This window comes from Drosophila navojoa, chromosome 5 (genome assembly GCF_054131105.1).
Source record: "Drosophila navojoa isolate 15081-1374.11 chromosome 5, UAZ_NAV_1.0, whole genome shotgun sequence".
NCBI classification, from domain to species: domain Eukaryota; kingdom Metazoa; phylum Arthropoda; class Insecta; order Diptera; family Drosophilidae; genus Drosophila; species Drosophila navojoa.
Window position 1 is genome coordinate 5433997 of NC_142893.1, and position 19828 is coordinate 5453824.

General features: G+C 40.1%; 2 protein-coding genes across 3 annotated transcripts; one reads left to right on the forward strand and one right to left on the reverse strand.

Moving 5' to 3' along the window:
- Positions 1-237: 237 nt before the first annotated feature.
- On the reverse strand, positions 238-1576 carry LOC108653189 (ribonuclease inhibitor). Its single transcript, XM_018103547.3, has 2 exons — positions 1127-1576; positions 238-1063 (listed from the first exon to the last, which is right to left on the reverse strand). The coding sequence occupies exons 1-2, from the start codon at positions 1536-1538 to the stop codon at positions 321-323; spliced, it is 1155 nt and encodes a 384-aa protein (XP_017959036.1). The 5' UTR covers positions 1539-1576; the 3' UTR covers positions 238-320.
- Positions 1577-10190: 8614 nt separating this feature from the next.
- ana (anachronism) lies at positions 10191-19169 on the forward strand. Of its 2 annotated transcripts, none has more exons than XM_089260825.1 (5): positions 10191-10810; positions 15415-15818; positions 15917-16168; positions 17287-17359; positions 17774-19169. In XM_089260825.1, exons 1-5 carry the CDS (start codon positions 10530-10532, stop codon positions 18207-18209), a joined length of 1446 nt encoding a protein of 481 aa, XP_089116951.1. In that variant the 5' UTR covers positions 10191-10529; the 3' UTR covers positions 18210-19169. The 2 variants fall into 2 exon arrangements, with proteins under 2 accessions (XP_089116951.1, XP_089116950.1); XM_089260824.1 differs by having other exon boundaries at positions 10192-10810; positions 15415-15827.
- Positions 19170-19828: the final 659 nt, after the last annotated feature.

Consider the following 19828-nt stretch of genomic DNA (forward strand, 5'->3'; position numbering starts at 1 on the left):
GTCTGGCAACTCTGACATTTCATTCATGTCTGCCAAGCAACAACAGCTATGCAGGGTAAGAACGAGGGACAGGAAGAGAGAGAGAGAGAGTGAGAGAGCGCGCTGAGACCAACTTTATGCACGTGCTTCGAAGCTACCCAAAGCCTTCGCTAGATGGCGCTGCAGTCAGTTAAAGCGGCAGTTAAAGCAGCCACCCAATGGAAGCATTTGATTAATTAAATTAAATTAATTAATATGTAACTTATTTTACTCAACTCACTCTGTCGATTTGTTTTTATTTAACAAAGAAAATAAAAGGTATCCTTGGACTACACCAAATTCTACCGCCAAGGTATAACACGATAGTCCTGCAGCGCCTCATCGTACGTATAGCTTATGTCGATCTCCTCCTGCAGCACCACCTCGGCATCCAGCAGTCGGCGCAGAATCATGGCCGTGCGCCCATCAAACTTGTTGCCATAGAGCTGCAGGCGTTTCATGCGGCACGGCTTCTTCAGGGCCAACAGAATGAGATTGACTGCCGCAGCGCCGATTTCATTGTTATTCAGATACAAATACTGCAGCATTTTGCACGCACTGAAGTACATGGCCACCCACTCGCCGCCATGCGAGCCGATGCAGTTGCCACTGATGTCGAGCACCTCCAGCGAGATGCCCTTGGAAGCGCCGCGCATCAAGAACATAGCGCCATCCGTGGATATCAGATTGTTGGCTACATTGAGCTTGCGCAGCGTACAGTATTTACTCTGCAGATATTCGGCAATGGTCTCCATATCCTGGGCAACGAATTCGCACAGCTGTAGTGTGAGCTCCGTTAGTTTATGTTGCATCATCAGCGAGCCAACAATCGAAATCATTTTCTCTGTATCCAGGGTCAGGCCGCCGCCCAGCAGTCGGCTTACGTGGAAGCAGCGCACACTCGCCGACTTGTACACTCCGTCCGCCACATCGGCAAAGTTGTACTGGGTCAAGCTGCAGCAGCAGACATTCAGCGTATGCAGCGTCTTGCTGGCCAGCAGAAATTCCCGCAGCATGCGCGCATCGTCGCTGGTGAGTGGCGTGCCTGCATAATATTGTCGACTGTCCATAGAATGGGGCGCTTCATCAACGGACATTCAGCACTTACCCTCCAGGCTCAACTCCTTGAGCTTCATCTTGGGCGCCTTGAGGCGCAGCATGACAAAGAACTCGTGGGGCAAACGCATCAGCTTTAGCTCAATCTGCCGCACGAACTGCAGCGACAGCACAAAGTCCTGCAACAGACGCGCATCCCAATTGCTAAGCCCCACGCTCCAAATGGACACGGAATGCATTTGACACTGTAGCAAAAAGTTCACAATGGTGCGAAAATCACGTATGCAGTGATAGCGACGATTCATGCGCTCCTCAAAGTCCAAGCGACGAAACTGAAAGTTCTCGTACGGCCGCTTATCGTACTCGCGTTGCCAACAGTAAAGCAACAGTACAGTGAACAGGCGACCCTTTATTCGTGCAGCCGGCGGGCATGCAGGATCATAAGTACAGACCATGTCGCACATTTTACAAATATATATGTATGTGTGTGGGATATATATAAACTAAAACTAGTCGGAAATCAATGAAAAGTAGAGCAAAGCATGAGCTAGACTTACGTCAGAATTTTAATATAGAATGGATATACTTTTTGAGTATATATGTATGTACATTACAGTTTTGTATGTACAGAATTCGCAACAGGCTCAACTCAAATTGACTTCACAACAATTAAATTCGAACTGCCGCAAAGTATGCAATAAAATATATGCTTTGCACACGAAACACCCTGTGCTCCAGCTGCAGCACAGAGCCTCGATGAACAGTCAGTCATTAGCATAGTTAGCAGAACTTTTTTTCACAAACACACACAAGCACACACATTCAGAGACATTTAAGGCAAAAATTACCATAAACGATATTTCATTCATTTGCCAGACTCGACTAGCAGAGGCTATGCACAGCGCACAATGAATTAATTCGCACAGCCACGTGGACAAAGGCACTGTGAATACACATATACATATGCATATGTATGTGACCATGGTTAAATGCGTGCCGGCACGCGCCGACTGCCCTATAAATAAGCTGCAAGCAGAAAGACACCAACCCCGAACCTATAGAGACGTAGTTTTATTTATAAGACACAAAAAAAATGAAAAGAAAAGAAGAAAACGGAGCAGAAGAGCCAAAAGCAAGAGAGAGAGAGAGAGAGAGAGGTGGAGGCTGAGGTAGGTGCTGACTGAGCATCGTTATGCACGTAGGCTCTTAGGGAATGTCTTGAGTTATTTTGCACCATTTAAGGCCTGGGTTGCATCTTCATTTATTTGATTGCCTTTTACGCGACGAATGCTTAAAATTAACGTGCTACGCTTGCGCAGCTTGGAAGTTCTGCCCTTCTGCACCTCGGCAGCCTCCCCTTCTAGCTCTGATTGAGCTGGCTGTAAGTAGGCCCAACAGGTGCCCCATTCAATAGACTAGAAATGGCCACAATGTGTGCAAGCAGCATGTGTGCAAACTGTCCTTAGCTAATTTCGTTTCATCGGAAATCTGAATTATATTTCACTTTTACTACCATCGGGCCGCGGAGACACATAATTATGCATTAATTTATGGCCAAGACCAGACCAAACAGACAGACGGGAGACAGGAGACAACAGCTTGGAGACGGCCGACTGCTGCTGCTGCTGCTGCTCTTCCATGTTGCATGCTGCATGTTGCTGCTTAGTCATCCGGCCAAGATGGCTGACACAGGCAATTAACAGCGGCGACAATTTGGTGGCCAAATTGAAATTTTAAACTCCGCACATGTGCGATGGCTATCTCTTGCCTTGCCGTGGCTCGCTTAGAAATCAGATAATTAAAAGAGCAGGAAAAAAAAGTAAAAAAAAATACAGAAATATATATGTACATATATAAATATATATGTATGTATTGTATGTTAAAAATATTGTAAAAGGCAGACAGCCAGACGCTCATAATTGCTGGCAGTCTCAGTTTACAGCTAGTGCAGCCAGACGAGAGCAGCAACAACAACAACAACTACTGTGAATTGCATGTGCATATCATTTAAATAACTTTTAGAAATGCAAAGTGTGAAACTGCAGGCAGGCAGAGAGCAAACTATATGCCCATGCCCGGACAGCAGCCAAGGCGTCTGGGCCGACTACCTTATTCACCTGCCACAGGCCACATGCAGCAGCCACAGCAACAGCAACAGCAACAGCAGCAGCAGCAGGCAATGGTCCATATTTGGATGCAACTCTTAAGGACAGCAGCAACAGCAGCAGCAGCGGCAGCATTGGCATCAACATGCACATCAACATCAGCGAATGTCTGCGACGGCCTCCAGACAAACGGCAGACATGTGAGATATATGCACTTGTCTACTCCCTTGGCTGAAACACTCCGCACACACTCACGCTCACACTTACACTCTTACACTCTCACACTATCTGTGCGAGTGAGGCGCATTCATTGTCAATTTTGACAATCAACAAGATGCGACTACACGCCTGCTTAAATGCCAACATCAACATTACTTACCTCGGCCTCGACCCCGACCCCTGTCCCATGCTACTCGCGGCCCGTTGAGCGTCTGCGACGGGCTGTCTGGCTTGGGGTCTCTGATTCTTGGGTCTCCAGTCTGCAGTCTCCATCGTCACTCCGGCTGACGCTGGCACCGGCACTGGCACCAGCTCTGGCTCTGGCTCTGGCTCTGCCTGATTGGTGCTGGGCAGAAGCCAAACGACGGCACGCGAAAGTCCTAAAAACCGAAGAAAACCAAAATGCACGAAAATTAATAACAACCAGAAATGCAAAAAACATGCCAATTTGCCTTGACATTGATTTACGAATACTCTACAAACACATTGGACATTACATAATCAAAAATTTAAAATAATACAACACATTTTTTTATGTAAATTATTTTTAACTACAAAATTTTTTTACAACTTTTTAATTTATCATAAGAAATAAAATTTTAAATTTAAAAAGTTTTTTTAATAAAATCTTTTCTATATACGTTTTTAATTTTCAATTTAAAGCATATCAATGGAAAATATTCAAGCACTTGCTGCTATAGATTCTTATCTATAGTTTCTGCCTCAAGCACTCTATCTACAAATAATTCTGCAATCTCTCTGAGTTCTTTTTAATGGCCCATTTATTCATGCTTATCAATGATTTTCGTTTATAGATCCCTAGCTCCAGTTCACTCTCTTTATCAATGCCTCTTTGTTATTGAGTCATCTATATTTATACACACGTGACACAGTCAAATAAACAAACATTATGATTTATGATGCAGCACAAAATATACCAAATTTACTATAGGTCTATAAATATATAGTTAATTTTACCTTTTGAGTACTGTCTATATTTACTTAACAGGCATTTTCAGCTGATTGTCATTGCTCGTTTCACATAATCTTCAGACTCATGTCAAGGGTATATAAGGTAAAAGAAGAAGCAGAAATAGCAGCAGTAGCAGCAGCAGCTGAACGACAGCAGCACGAAGAGGCGGCTGCAACGGTAGCCAGCCAGCGGGCATAACACAACAGCAATAACAAATTGGCTCCTGGTCTTTGCATTCCACATGCAATCTGAGACAACAATCACGACAACTGCATTCGGCTACTGCACCCGGCATCAGCAGCAACAGCAACAGCAACAACAACAACCGGCAACACCCAAGTGCGGGGCACTGTTCGCTCGAGCAGCAACAACAGCAACCGGCTAACTAACCAACTTATTGACTTGGTCTGTGTCTGCCACAGCCACTGTTGCTGCTACTGGTGGTGCTGCAACTGTGGCCAGTCTGGTCTGGAGCTGTGCTGTCTGCGTTAAAATCATGTATGTATTTTTAATAGACCTCTGGCGTGCGGCTCTGCTGATGATGCTACCGACTCATGTTATTTTCTGATCTCATGCAGTACCCCCCATGTCATCCCCTGCTCCCGCAACTCCCCATTCTCCTATTCCAGCTCTGCCCACTGCCTCACTTTACAATTATATCAATTATGTGTTATATTGATGCTTAAATTCAGTTCAGTGCAAGTACTTTGGCCAAAATACCAATTAGCCGGCCACTCAGACGTGGCTCAATTTTTTATTTGGTGTCGTTCCACAATATCAATGATATTGTGTATTTGATCATATATATAAGTACAAATACATATAGTGCTTCGATAATCGGGTGCTCCGCTCCCGGTTCAATCACCTAGCCAGCTGATAAGCAGACTGATCCGGTGCGTGTTAGATACGCAACTGAACGCAACTCATATTCGTTTATTGTATTTCGTAGTTGTTTTATTTATTTTCCTTATTTTTTTATTTTTAGAATAGTCCCCGCACGCGGTAATTGCTTCTGATAATTGTTGTCAAACACAATCTTTAACAGTAAGTGGTTTATTGACCAAATGTTTCTTTTTCTTTTGTTTTTGTTTTTAGCTACTGGTCTTGTGAGTTTAGTTAGTTCGATTTAATTTTAATTGCCCGCAAAGAAGACCAACTACCAAACACCTGCCAACTGGCATCTGCCAGCACCTGCCAGCTGCTGCAGAAACCACTTAACAATACTTTTCGTTGGCTACTGCACGACTTTGAGATGCACTACACGCAGAACGATATTTATCGATCGGAAGTGTTAAGTTTATAATCGTAAGGCTGATGCGACTTTAACTGCTGTGGCTTTGAGTTAATTTACATATTTATTTGAGTAGGTGTAGATCTTGAAAGTAACTTAAGGCAAATATCATACAAAGTCGATTAAGTTAACGATTAATCGATTAATTAAAAAAAATATATATATATATATATATATATATATATATATATCTGAAATTGAAAGTAAGGAAGGAACATATTTTTATATAAGATACAAAAGCTGTAGAATTCTGATTTAGATTGTCTAGCCATACCCATTCCCCACATATATTGATTAATGAGAGAGAGATAGAGAGAAAGAGTGAGGGTGCTTACGAGTGCTACCGATTTTTGGACTGTATGAAGTGCTTCCCATTTATATAGAGAAAGCTGGACAGCGCAACTTTTAATGAGCAGCTGAGCATTCCTGTCGATTGTACAAATGAAATCTTTTTTAACTGGCATGAGACATGCCGCCTTGTCAAAATCAAATTTGTTTTCGATACAAAAATAGCAAAAAATTGCAAAAAATTTAAACTAAATATATAGATGCCTCTAATATATATTTTAAAAAATAGTTTTGTCTAGATGAGATCAAAGGGAACTAGTACATTGGCCACTAGGCTAACTGCCAATTACAATGTTTTCACTTAGCCGTGCCAGGGGCTGTGTGTGGTCCGTTGTCTAGCCTTGAAATTAATGAACTATCGAATGCTGCTGCTGCTGCTACTGTTGCTGACTGTGGCCTGTGGCTTGTGGCTTTGGCTTTGACTCATTTCGCGTTCCAATTGTCGTCCACATAACACTTTTGACTGCCTCTGATTGACTCTTTATTTTGCGTTTTTTTCCTTCTGTTATTGTCCACGAAGTGGGGCAAATTCTATGCAAATGTGTGTACAAGTCAAATAAATAAACATTATTATATAAACGTCTCGACAAATGTCGCGCGCATGTTTCTTTTTTTTTTTTATTGTTGTTGTTGCTGTTGTAGTTGTTGTATTTATTCTAAATGCCTTTCTGGGGGTCTGTCGATTGAAAGAGCTCGTTTTTATCTCTTTCTCTTTCCCTTTTTTCTTTTCCAGCTGAGATTATGATCTGTGGCTCTTTGAGCATTTGATGCGATTGCAACTTTGCATAACAGACGACGTCTGGCCGCGCCCACCACCCGCCCCCCAAATACCATGTAGGTGTTTCATTTCAAGCCTCAACAATGTGTAGACATATAATGCATAGCAGCCAGACAGTCAGAGAGACAGAGAGACAGACAGACAGTTGGACAGCCAGTTAAATGGTGTGAAATCCAGACTTTATAAAGTGCTCCAAATTATACAATCATTTTGAAATTCAATTTGGACCAGACGGCAAAAAAAAAAAATGAACAAACACACAAAAGTTGTGTAGAAAGAAAATAAAAGAAAACAATGATGACATGTGATAAGCGTGTCTTCTTCTCTCTGGCTGATGCTATATCCAGAAGAGAGCTGCCGAAAGTAAATAAATAAATAAATCAGCAACGTCCTTGAAGTCGCGCTTGTGATTTCCGTATATACGAAATGTACAAAAATATCGAAATGAATGTGTTCTTTCGAGAAAGAAGCAGTAGTATTTGGAACAAACGTGCAACGGGCCCTCAAGCCATCGGTGGATGGGCAACGGAAGCTCAGAATTCGACTATATGATGATGATTGATTGATAAATGATTTATAATGAATGATAAGGCATTAGAATGAGATTAAAATCTTCCAATGAAGAGAGAGAGAGAGAGAGACTAACTTTCATTTCAAGCGCAGTTCACAATGGGTATAAGAAAACTATGATACAAACCCAAATTTTAGTCAAAGAGAAATTGAATTGTATAAACTTAATTGATTTATAACTTAAATATTATTTTGTGCTGAGCTTTCAGGATAGCCATACATCAACATCAACTGCTTGATTGTTATCATTAATTTCAAATATTGTTCAACTTAGTTAAATAAATTTATACTGTGCGAAAAGGAGGAGGTTGAAATATATCAAATATCTTACATAGAGTGCAGCTTAAGCTTAGCTTGGTTTCATATATTCACTGTGTGACGAAAAGGAAGAAGTAATTAAAAAAACTGAAATTCCAATTTAAGCTCAGCTCTTGAGCAGATAAAAAACTAAAATTTTAATTAAGGCTCATCTGGCTGATCGAGAAAGGGCGCAGTAATATATCCTAACTTAGATTACAGTTTCATCTGAAATTAGGTAGGTTTTTAATTATGAAGTAATTGGTTAATGTCATGGATTAATCTCAGTTCTTGAACTCTTACTTTATACTACAGCTAAATGTCTTTTTATTTTATTTTGTCAGTCAATAAAAATTAATTAAACTAAATATTATTTTTGAATAATTTACCAATATTTACCAATAAAAATCATAGCAAAATATGTCAAGTAAATTCACTCGTATATATCCTTTATAGTTCTCCAACTGAACAACTCTAGTTGGTCATCGTGGGTTAAACACGTGCCTGGCACCGACTGCCTAGCCATAATAATAATAATAGATTATTTCCGCTGATTTGCTTAGATATAGCAATAAGGTCCAACAATGATCCAAGCAAAATGCCAACATGATCACACGCACTTTTTCCGCGCCCATTAAGCGGTACGCACATTCGCTTGATAACCAACAAAATGCGTCCAAATTTGCCTAATATGTACTTGGACGAGAGAAAAGCAATGTCAAAGTGAATGATAAGCAAATCAAGGAGACAAATCTTCAATAGATTACACTACAAAAGAAATGCGTATAGCAGTAGTTGTAGTTGTAGTTGTAGTTGTAGTTGTACTTGTAGATGTCCAGTTCAGTTCAGTTGCAGAAGATAACAGAAAAATTATGACAACGAAATTAACTCAGTCAATTGAAATATCAAAACAATTTGATTAAAGCCAAATCGTATATATGACACTTTATAGTATCAGCTAAGCAGTTATATAATCGCTACGCACTCACGGAACGCAGCTGATACCAAAGTTCAAATAACTAAAGTTAATTACCACGCACTTAATTCCCAGCAATATAATCACATTAATTTATAATTACAGTTAGTAGAGTAACTGCGACAATAAATCGTAGAGGTAAAACAAGTGCTTACCTGATTTATAGGGAGCAACACTATCGATCTATTGTGCGAAATCTTTATTGACCCATGTGCTCGAATTTATCGAATAGCACACGCACCTTCTTGCACTCCCCCCCTTTCTAGACAGCACAAAGAATGAACGAATATCACTTTCTTTTACGATAAGAAACAAGCCACACTCACACACACGCCTACTCAGATGCACACGCACTCACACACACACACATACGCACGCACGCATACCAAGAAACGCACGCACACACTGATAAGATAAGCAAGCACACGGAAAGGCAACGCAACGGCAGCACCGACAGCGACCGCGACGCCAGCAGAGATCCTCTCAACAGCAGCGACAGCAGCAGCAGCACCACCAACAACAACAACAACAGCGGCCGCAGCGCTGATTTTGATTGGTCGGCTGCGTCGGCAGCGTCGGCAAACAGAAAATCCGAACTATCAGCCCGAAGCGCTGCAGCGCATACACTGCAAAAATAGATCTGGCAGCACTTGTGCTTGCGCGTGCTTATCGAAACGAATTATGTGTCATAAATATAGTAAAATGGAGCACTTTTAATTGCAATAATAAATTCTAAATATTTAATAGCTGAAATTATGTAGTTTGCATGAAAGTAATCTACAGTATTAAAATTGTTTTTCTTTTATAGACTTGTGAATTGGTAAAAACTAGCCGGACGTGCAAAATATCAATGTTAATTAACAATTAAGGTTCTGATTCTATTTTGGGCTGATTATAGAACTATGACTATCACAAAATTTATTTCAAGGCAATTTGAATGGAATATATTCTGAGTACATATTTATAAAAAAATTAATTAAAGTCTATTAGAAAAAAAAATGTACCATATTTGAAAATAAAAATATATATCTTCACACTTAAATAATGAGAAAATAAACTTTTTATAAATTAATATATACGTATTTATCAAAAGAAAAAGAGAAAAATTGAAGTTTTCTTTCTATATTTATCAAAAAAAATTAGTCTAAATTGTTTAATATCTAAACTATTAAATATAAAAATATATATAAGTAAATATAAAACATTTTTCTATGTATTTTAAGCCTTAAAAAAACAATATTTAAAAATAAATATGTATATGTATATATTTTGAAAATTCTGCAATGTTTAAGGTCTATCACTTAACAGAGTTTAAAATCAGTCTGCAATTGTTCTGCAATTCAAGCAATTAAAACTCTATTTTTATATAAGAAAAACTTTTCGCAAAAAAAAAAAAAAAACTCATTCAAAGTGCTCAATTGAATCTTTTTTAATTGCATGCGGCATTCGTCAACTTTGCAACAACAAAAATTTCTTGCAGTGCAGGCGCGCGTTTACGACCATAACAAAGTAGGTATGCCCCGGCACAACCAAATATTTTCTTATTTAAGACTAAAAAACGACTCGTGCAAATCACTTCATACTTGGTTCTTAGAGTGAACACATCGACAGGCAAATAAATCCAAAGAAAATAAATGCAAATTATTTTAAATAAAATCAAACCAACTCTGAGATTTATGCGGTAGTGAACAAAATAAAAAAAAAAAACAAATAAATTTAATAAAACTTTCTATAAAAAGGCAATAAAACAATGTCTGCAACTATTGTGGAAATTATTGTGTTGGCTTAAAAAGTGTTGTCAAAATAGTGCACGAAAGAAACACTTACAAACTTTTGCCCAGAACTTGCAATTCATACAGTTGAAAGAGATTCAAAGAATCAGAGAATAAATCTATAAAATGTCGAGGGTTGTGTTGTGCGGTCGGCGTTTGCTATTGCTGCTGCTTGTCCTACAGCTGCTGATGATGTCCTGCGATGCGGCACGCATCAATCGCTCCGCCTTCATGGACGGCGATGTGCGCTCTGAGGTGGTCGATCCCAACAATCGCACGATTTGGGGCATGTTCAATCTGACCGAGGAGCAGGTGAATCGCATACGCAGCGGCAGCAATCCAGCTGCCAAGGATGAGGCCACACAGGCGAACAAAAACCATTTGCTGGATCAAATTGCCAGGCAACGGTAAGTAACAGTTAAAAGACCAGAATAGCCCCCAACCCCAGCTAACGGCGTGTGCCCAATGCGTGGCCAGCAAGCTGTCAATCATAATTTGTTGCCGCACAAAAAAAAAGTGAAAACTTGAAAGCAAATAAAAATAGAAACTTAAAAATATTCAGAGCATTTCTCAGCGAAAAAAAAAAATTATATATTTATATATATAAAACAATTGTAAATTTAGAACAATAGCCAAAACACGAAATTGTGAGCATTTTTTCACTTTCCAATTAAATATTTTCCACATTTTGACGTATAAACAGAAATTTTTAAGAATTGGCCAAATTGCTGTGCGGCGAACATTGTTTGGCTGTGCTTCAATTGTCCAAAAACAAAATCAATTGAAGCAATTCAAGGTTAAAACCATATGCATTTCACTAATGTGGCCAAGAACCCCACAAAACAGTTTATATACTCTACAGCAATATATAGATATATTTATATTCTATATAGATGTAGTATATAGCTTTGCGCCTCGATTCGCTTAACATTTAACACGATTTTCCAAATGCCAAACGTCCAAATTAATAAACAATAAACACATGTGTGGAATTTTAAGCTAATAATATATTAATATATATGTGCATGAGATTTCTTCTTTCTGCACGTGTTGCTAAACCCGAACCCGAAACCTCCCCGCCTCGCTCTTCAGCCAGATCTGATCTGATAAGCTGATTGTTTGCTGAAGATTCCAAGCATACCGCATGACCAGCCAGCCAGCCAGCCAGCCAGCGCTTGATTGACGGCTGTCAACACCTGTCTCAACTAGACCAAACTGTGCTGTGTCTCCTATAAAAACAAAGACCCTAGACGCAAGGGGACGCCAGAAGGCGCACTCTGCACAGTCACATCCATAGCTTGAGCTGTGACTGCATTTGTATCTGCTGCCGTTTATCGTTGTATCTGCGCCTGTCTATCAGATACTACTTACAACTGGCGGGCACTGCTGCACAAAGCAGAAAGACACACACACACACACACACACTTACACACACACAGACGAACTGGCTGCAATTGCAGCGAATTCCGCCGCCTGGCCTCTGCGTATTTGTATACGTCCATGCGGCCAGCTGTCTGGCAAATGTCTGGGAACAGTCTGGGCCATGTCTAGCTGGCTCCGTTAATGAACTTTTTGTAGGTCGTTGCTATGCGAGACACATGCAGTCCATGGGTAGACAAGCATAAATATACACACATATACATATACATATATACATATATCTTTATAATATGATATTCTTGTTGCTCCGTTTCATAAACAAACTGCACCCAATAAAGCATTTGATTAATATTCAGCCACACAGATACTGTTAAATGATTTATAGGGTATTTCAGTTATGTCAGGAAATGCAAAATTCTTTGCTAGCCCCTTAGAGATATTTCATAAATGTAGCCGATCTACCAAATTAACAATTCTTTCCGAAAAGTCTTCTGCAGCTGCTGTCCCATGCTAAAGCGCGCTGCCAGCTGCCGAGCTTAATAGTGTAAATAGACAGATCACATAGCTAAATATGAGCTAACGAGACAATGCTTATAAAGAGACAGAGTAGATGGACGGATTACATAACTATTCGATAGAGTCAAAAGAGAAGTTCAATTTGACATATTTTACATAATCTTATAAATGCCTCTACTTTATTTTAAAGTAAATTAATTTCTAAGATACCTCAAGCAATTCTAACCAATTTATATTTTCTCACTCAATATACTTCCTTTTGCTTCCCTTCCCTCAAAATTCCGTTGCTTTTGTTGATGTAAATCATTTGTCCCTCTCACAACTCGTTTTCGCTATATATTATCAATTCTCCCATATCAATACTCCACAATATCTGCCCTCAGGGTATTTCAGCTTCGTTGTGCCAACGCATAACTCTCTTTTTCTTTTGCTTGTCTGATTGCTTTGGCTGGCTGGCTGGCTGGCTGGCTGCGCGCAGACAGAAAACGCTCGCCAGTAATAATTATGACGTATGAGTAATATCGAGACATGGTCATATGTTTGCCCAGACTTGACTACTCAAAGCTAATACTCAGACTTATAGACTTGGTTGCCTACCTCCCCGCAAGGGTCCCTCGCCTAGTGCCTTTCCTGCCTGACTGCAGCGCCCCCTGTTGCCCAGCAGTGCAAACAGTTGTAGGCGTATGTTTTGTGGCCACTAAGCGACGCGGTCTACGGTCTGCCAGTCACTGTCTGAGTTTTCTGACTGACTGACTGAATGACTGAATGACGGACGGACGCGCAAGCCGGACAACAGACGACGGACTGCGACTACGACTACTGTTCGTCGACGCATGATAATGAAGTGCAGCCGGCGAGACACTGTCTAGCCGCGCATTGTATATGCGCACACACAGGCTGGAGCTGAGGCTGCGGCTGCGGCACAGACTGGCTGTGGCTGTAGCTGTAGCTGTGGCAGTGGCAGTCAGCCAGACGAGATGACTTGTAGGCCAGACGCACGACGACGATGACGACGATGCCGCGACGCACACAGACGGGGCAAGCAAAAGCAACAACAGAAGAAGCAGTACACAAAAAGAAAAGAAAAGAAAAGCAAAACCAGAAGCTGCAGCAAACCAACCACAAAGCCCGGCCAGACGTCAAGGTGGGACTGAGCGTACATGAGGGGCGCTTGATTTCCTTCAAAAGATGCACTTGGAGTGCACGCAAAGAGCAACAGCTTAAGTAATACTCAAGATTGCCAACTGGAAATGGCTACCAAATGGAGGCCAGAGATTCACCTGTGTGCCACAACGGAAAAATCCTCGGCGCATGCTCAATGGGAGCCAACTGCTTGGCAGCTGCGTGATTCACGCCAATATATGCTGGCTAAGGCTCCGCTGGCCCAGGCTGCAACGGCTGCCTCTAGCCTAGCCAATAAAAAGCCACAACCTCGTACAACAAGGCGTCTAGACAGGCCCCAGACAGACAGCAGCAGCAGCAGCAATGCTCGCGCTGAACATCGAATGCTGAACAGCTACAGCCGCAAGTCAAACAACAACAGCAGAGACAGCAACAACAGCAACAACAACAACAAGTTTTCAAGTTCATGCCACAGCAGTTAGCAGACAGTCAAAACGTAACTCCTCAGCGGGCCATTTTGTCTGGCAGGTATTCTTTGGCCCGATCGCGCATTGTATAAGCATAAGCATAAACACACATACATATAAGCATGCACAGACATGTATAGATATTTATACACAAGTGCGATAATAAGCCAACGGCGTCTGTGGCCTCTCTTGGCTTGGATACGACTTTGGCTTTGGCTTGGTTCACTTTCAGTGCATGTTCCCATAATTATTTTGGCTAGACAAAATGCGCCGCAGGCAGCAATCAGCTCGAGAGCAACAACAACAACAGCAACAACAATAAACAGCAACCAAATTATATTTATGATATTTTACAGTCTTATTTATTGACCGCATGACCAACAGTTTTGTTTTGATTTTGATTTTTTTTCGGCTGCCCCTTTCAGCATTATTTTTGGCTTTTTTTTTCATTTTTTTGAGTAGTTGTCTTTCTGCGCAAAATTTGTATGCGCAACTTTTGCAAAGCGCGTCTCAATTACCGATCCAGACAGACACACTTACACACACACACACACACGCAGACAGACACACGCACACACCCGCACTCACAGCTACAATTGTCCCATTGTGGGGCTGTATTTGTGCCAGATTAGATCATAGCTACAGTTGGATATGCGCCAACTATTGTTGCTACCCCTCACTCTTACTCCCTCGGACTGCCTCTCCCTCCTCCCCTCCCACTCTCTGTCTATCTATCTGTCTGTCTGCTGGTCAGCAAGCATCAGCTTTTTAAGTGACAACGGCGCTGAACTTCATCTTCCTTCACTGCTGTCCATTATTCATTAGATACATTTGTATCTGCTACTACAAAATAGTATCTCAAGCCAGTTGAGTTGTAGTATGGATGCGTAGTTTACTAATTGAATGAGACTCTAGACCTGAAGCAGAGCTAGGAACTAGTACTAGACAAAGATAACTATACATAATTTAAAGGGCAAAGACATTCCGAATTTAGTTGCTGAAAAACATTTATTTTATTTACCATCATCGAGCAATTCATTTTCCACACTTAAGACATTTTATTATCAATTCTCAGGAAACTGTTAGTTTTTCGCTTTGACTAATCTCAGCATCTATTAGTGCTCACACACACACACACATACTCACTGAGGCGAGTTTCTATTGCTTTGAGTTCGGTACACGCGTAAAACACACAACCCAATTTCCACAACAAAAATAAACCGAAAAGAATTAGCTTATAAAGAACTAGACATCCACGTTGATCCGTCTCTGTCTGAATAAATTGAATCAATGCGCTATAAAGCAGCGCTAAACGGCACGTTTTCATTTATGAGCCGCGAGCAGCGGCTAACTAGTTGCCTGTTGTTGTAGTGGTGCGCCAGTTACGACAACGCTCAAATGTCAATTAAGTGGACTTTACATAAACACTTGAGCCAAATTACTTAGATAGTTTTTTTTGCCATAGTCATAGTCGTAGACGGAGCCACATTGATTAAACAAAACGAGATGCCATTTGCCAATTGCAGGATTAACGAGATACGCTCACGCATACGCATCGCGGTAACCAAGTCGGATGTCAACGATAGCCAGGCGGAGCAGGCCGAGCTGAATCAGCCGTCGCACGAGAAGGCCGGCTATCCCATATGCAACAGCGAGACGACGCCCAGCAACTGGCAGCAGTCGAGCAATGTGACGCTGGAATTCGCCAGCAGCGTCTTTCAGCAGTACGGCAGCAATAACTTGATCCTAGATAGCGCCATTTTGCGTCTGTATAAAATAAATCCGGCTGATAAGACGACAAGTGCGCCAGCAATAGCAGCGAGCGGCAACGTGGAGCCAATGCCCGCCACAACACCGTCCTGTCGCGAGCCCTACCTCGAGTCGCAGATACGCGTCACCGTCTACATTGTCCATCAGCAGAAGAAGAAACGTAAGTTAGGTGCGTACCCAAAGTCCCCCATCATAATGAGCCTCTTTAGCCAAAAACTAACCGCGTATCGTCACTCAAAATCTTCTCGTCTCTCACAGAGCGCAAGAAGCGCACCTGCAACACCATCATGCTGAGCAGCACCAAGACCGGCTGGGTGGACATCGATGTCAAGTGCGCGCTCACCTACTGGGCACAGCAACAGCATCAGCAACAACAGCAGCAGCAACATCCAACACAGCATTCACATCTGCCCATCGAGGTGGGCCTGCTGATGATTGAGGTGCACGACGACGAGGACAATCAGTTGCTGCCGGGCCTCTACTTTCAGCCACCCACTTGCGTGCAGGCAGGTAAGCGTGTTGTTAGCCAAGCTTTAACTAACTGCCCAAAGACATGTGTGGAACATCAAAAAAGACGAGGTCGCCCGTTTCATTGCCCCCGTCAGCTCTCGGTATAGCCAATATTTCAACTTCCGGCCAGGCCCCCAACAAATGACATAATCAGGCGCATTTATTTACATTTCAAAAAGTTCAATAATTTAGCAGTCTTTCAGTTTGTTACGCTTACACTCATTCTGTCCCTCTCTCTCTCTCTCTCTCTGTCTTGCTCTTTTGAGGCAAACCAAAAAAAGTGTATATTTTGCAATTGCTATGAAATCGAAAGCGTAAAAACCCGTATTAAAAGTTCGTCGTCACAATTTTGACGAGCTCAGCAATCGGCGAGACTTGGGAAAAACTGCGACTTCACAAATTCCAAAAGAAATACAACAACAACAAAAATCAAGCTAAATAATTCAATACCTATCCATATACCTAGGTGTATTATATATACACCACATATATGCTCATTGAAATATTGAAATAAATGTTAAGCACGTTTTAGATGTGCAGCCGTTGCGCCGATGTAAATTTCATTCTTTATAACTTTTGGTTTCGATTTGGCGCTCACAAAGTGCGCAATTCGTTCGTTGCCCCTTCATAAATAGAAATTTTACTAGCGGATACAGACAAATGCCAAAATATTCATAGTATTCAGTAGTATTCGTGTCGCCAGTTATAGTTGGTAAGATATGCACACACACACACACATGCAGCTCGCTCGCTTGCTACTAATGCAAATTGCTCATACGCACCTTGGTGCGTAGGCTAAATGCGGCTGCTATTTATGCAGCATCCGCCTTATGTTTCATTATTCTTTGCTCTTGCTGTTGCTCTCGCTGTTGCTCTTGCTATTGTTGTTATATTCGTGTTGATATTATTGCTATGAGAAACTCGCTAAGCGTTAGTCGTCGCCGCCTTGCATGATTGCTCAATATTTTCGCCTGTAAATTTGTTGTTATTTTTTCCAATTTCTTTTGTTGTTGATTTTTTTGTTTTGTTTTGAATTTGTTCTGTTGTTCAGTTGAATATTGCATGCAACTTTAAGTACTTTGCATCGTTTAATCTTGAATTTTCAATGTAATTTACAGATATTGCAGTCCCGTGGTCCGTCTACGGACCAGCGACGCCTATGCCTAATATGGAAAACAACACGCTGTCGCGGTAAGCATGAACGAAAATCTCATCAAATTTTCACAATTTTGAACAAAATATTGGCAGCTGATTTAAAAAGACTTAAAACTCACCTTAATTAAAAATGAAAATCGTACGTTATACATTTTTGTGAAGCATCGAAAAGTAGGCAATAGTTTTTGTAGATATTCGATTGAACTGTGACAAAAAGTGTTGCCTACTTTCGAGCAGAAATGAAAAATGGACTGGATCACGGTCACGGCCAGTGAATTAATAATAATGAAACTAAAAAAAACAACACTTATTAATGATAATATATAAAAACAAAAACCGAAAGTTTTTATTGCTAAGAAAATATTTTAATATTTGATTTAAAAATCTTAACCGTCAAGTTGCTTTATATAATGCCCATTCTAAAATAAAATTCCCCTTTCCCTCCCACAGATGCCCAAGATTAGACGTTAGATTCTTGGGTAAGGGACTGTTGACGGAAAAGAGCTTTGAGAATCGAACCAATGGCAAACTGGAAAACCTCAAGAGCCAGGTGCTCAATCCATCACGCAGTCGAGAGCACCTCAATTCGGAAGCGACCACATCAAATTCACCAACAATTGACAACAATTTGGAGAACAGCGAGAACGAGAGCGAGCAGAGGGAGCGAATTCATCATCATCGCAGACGTCATCATCATCAGAGCGTGGAGAGCGAATCTATGGAGGCTGAAGAATCGTTTCAGCAGTCAGCAGAGACACAGCATCATTTGCGAGCGCATCATAACCATCATCATCATCAACATCATCATCATCATCATCGTCAGCAGAACCACAATCATCATCATCATCAACACAAGCATCGTCATGTGGTGCAGAACGAGGAGTAGATTAGATTCAAATATGAAGCTCATTTTGGCCAGGCCACACAAACATCAATAAGCTCACTCACACACACACACACACACACACACAAACACACAATCATACTATCAATACAATTGCACATGCATTCACCGTTTCATGTCCTACATGCTGGTCTTTTATAGTTTATTGTTTTTTTTTTTTATCTTTAGGGCCAGTTGACTTAATTAGTTTTTAGTTCCATGTCATGCATAAATTTCTTTACTTTATATTATTATTATTTTTAATTTATGTTAGAGAAAAACAAAACACAAAAGCGAAAAGAAATAATGTTATATTTTAAGTTGCAATATTTTTGACAAATTACTCAAAATTTGTATTTGATTTGAGAGTATATTTTGTATATTTATATTTGTAAATCTCTCTTATATTAGGAGTCTGTGATTTAGATGTGGTTGAATTTTGCGAATTTTTTGCTTCAATTATCATAGAATTGTTGGAACCTCAAAACTAATTTCGATACGAATATATAAAAATAAAATAAATAAATAAATATATTTAAAAGTATCTATAAACCATATATTAATCAAGCATTTAAACCTTGCTAGCAAATAGTTGAACTAAAAATATATACATAAATTTATATATATATATATATATATATATATATATATATATATATATTTACATATGTATGTATGAGTATTTGCAAAGCCAATGCAATTACTGTAGGCTAAAATAGAAACCCATGAGTATTTATACAAGCCTACGTACAGTTTATACATATTTACACATATATACATGCATAAGCCCACTCACACACACATACACACTCACATGCCGAAACACGCTTTGTTATTTAAGTCACTAGCTTAAACAGTGCCTTCCTTATTAATATTGCCACAAAACGTGCAAGTCCAAATTCGACTCTATTTAATCTCCAAAATGTTTGTATATAGCTTATATTAATATTCAATGAAAAACAACAGATTCTGTAATTCACTCATGATGTTTTCAATACATATATATTTTACTTAATTAAATTTAATAATATTATTTTAGCCCAAGCCCCAAAATAAGAACGTAACTAAGTTAGTAAATAACAAATAAATATGTTTAAAAAACTGCTTGGCATATAAAATACAATAAAAATTATAATACCTATACACACGCACACACATTATAATAAAATAAAAAAAGGCAAAAATTGCAAAATCAATTGACAACCAATATTTAACACTTGTTTATTATCTATAAATATACTTTTCAGATAATTGTTTGAGCAACACTTAAGTGTCTCGATAAGATGTCATGAAATCACATTATTATTGATAATCTCCCACTCGAAGCACTGAACTTGTGCCTATATATCTATATATACAACTATATGTATATATAATGATAACCGATGCCCACCACAGATTGGCATATCATGCAATCAAAGGCGATTACACGACAGTTCTAGCTATTTATTTATTCACGCACAATTAATATGCATAGCCTTAAGCCATAACTCACTGTATTGATCATACACATTCGCTCTCATTTACTCTCTCTCTCTCACTCTCTCTATCAGTCTCTCTCCCATCCTCTCTCTCTCTCTCTCTCTTTGTTGATTACTCTGTAGAGTTGTATGACGTGCCCA

What these genes read in the sequence shown, in the direction of transcription:
- LOC108653189 (XM_018103547.3), bottom strand. Translation starts at nt 1,538, where the DNA reads ATGTGCGACATGGTCTGTACTTATGATCCTGCATGCCCGCCGGCTGCA. An exon ending in CAAGGAGTTGAGCCTGGAGG is followed by an intron (nt 1,064 to 1,126) that starts GTAAGTGCTGAA and finishes AATATTATGCAG; the next exon opens with GCACGCCACTCACCAGCGAC.
- ana (XM_089260824.1), top strand. Translation starts at nt 10,530, where the DNA reads ATGTCGAGGGTTGTGTTGTGCGGTCGGCGTTTGCTATTGCTGCTGCTT. An exon ending in GAAGAAGAAACGTAAGTTAG is followed by an intron (nt 15,828 to 15,916) that starts GTGCGTACCCAA and finishes CGTCTCTCACAG; the next exon opens with AGCGCAAGAAGCGCACCTGC. An exon ending in GAAAACAACACGCTGTCGCG is followed by an intron (nt 17,360 to 17,773) that starts GTAAGCATGAAC and finishes TCCCTCCCACAG; the next exon opens with ATGCCCAAGATTAGACGTTA.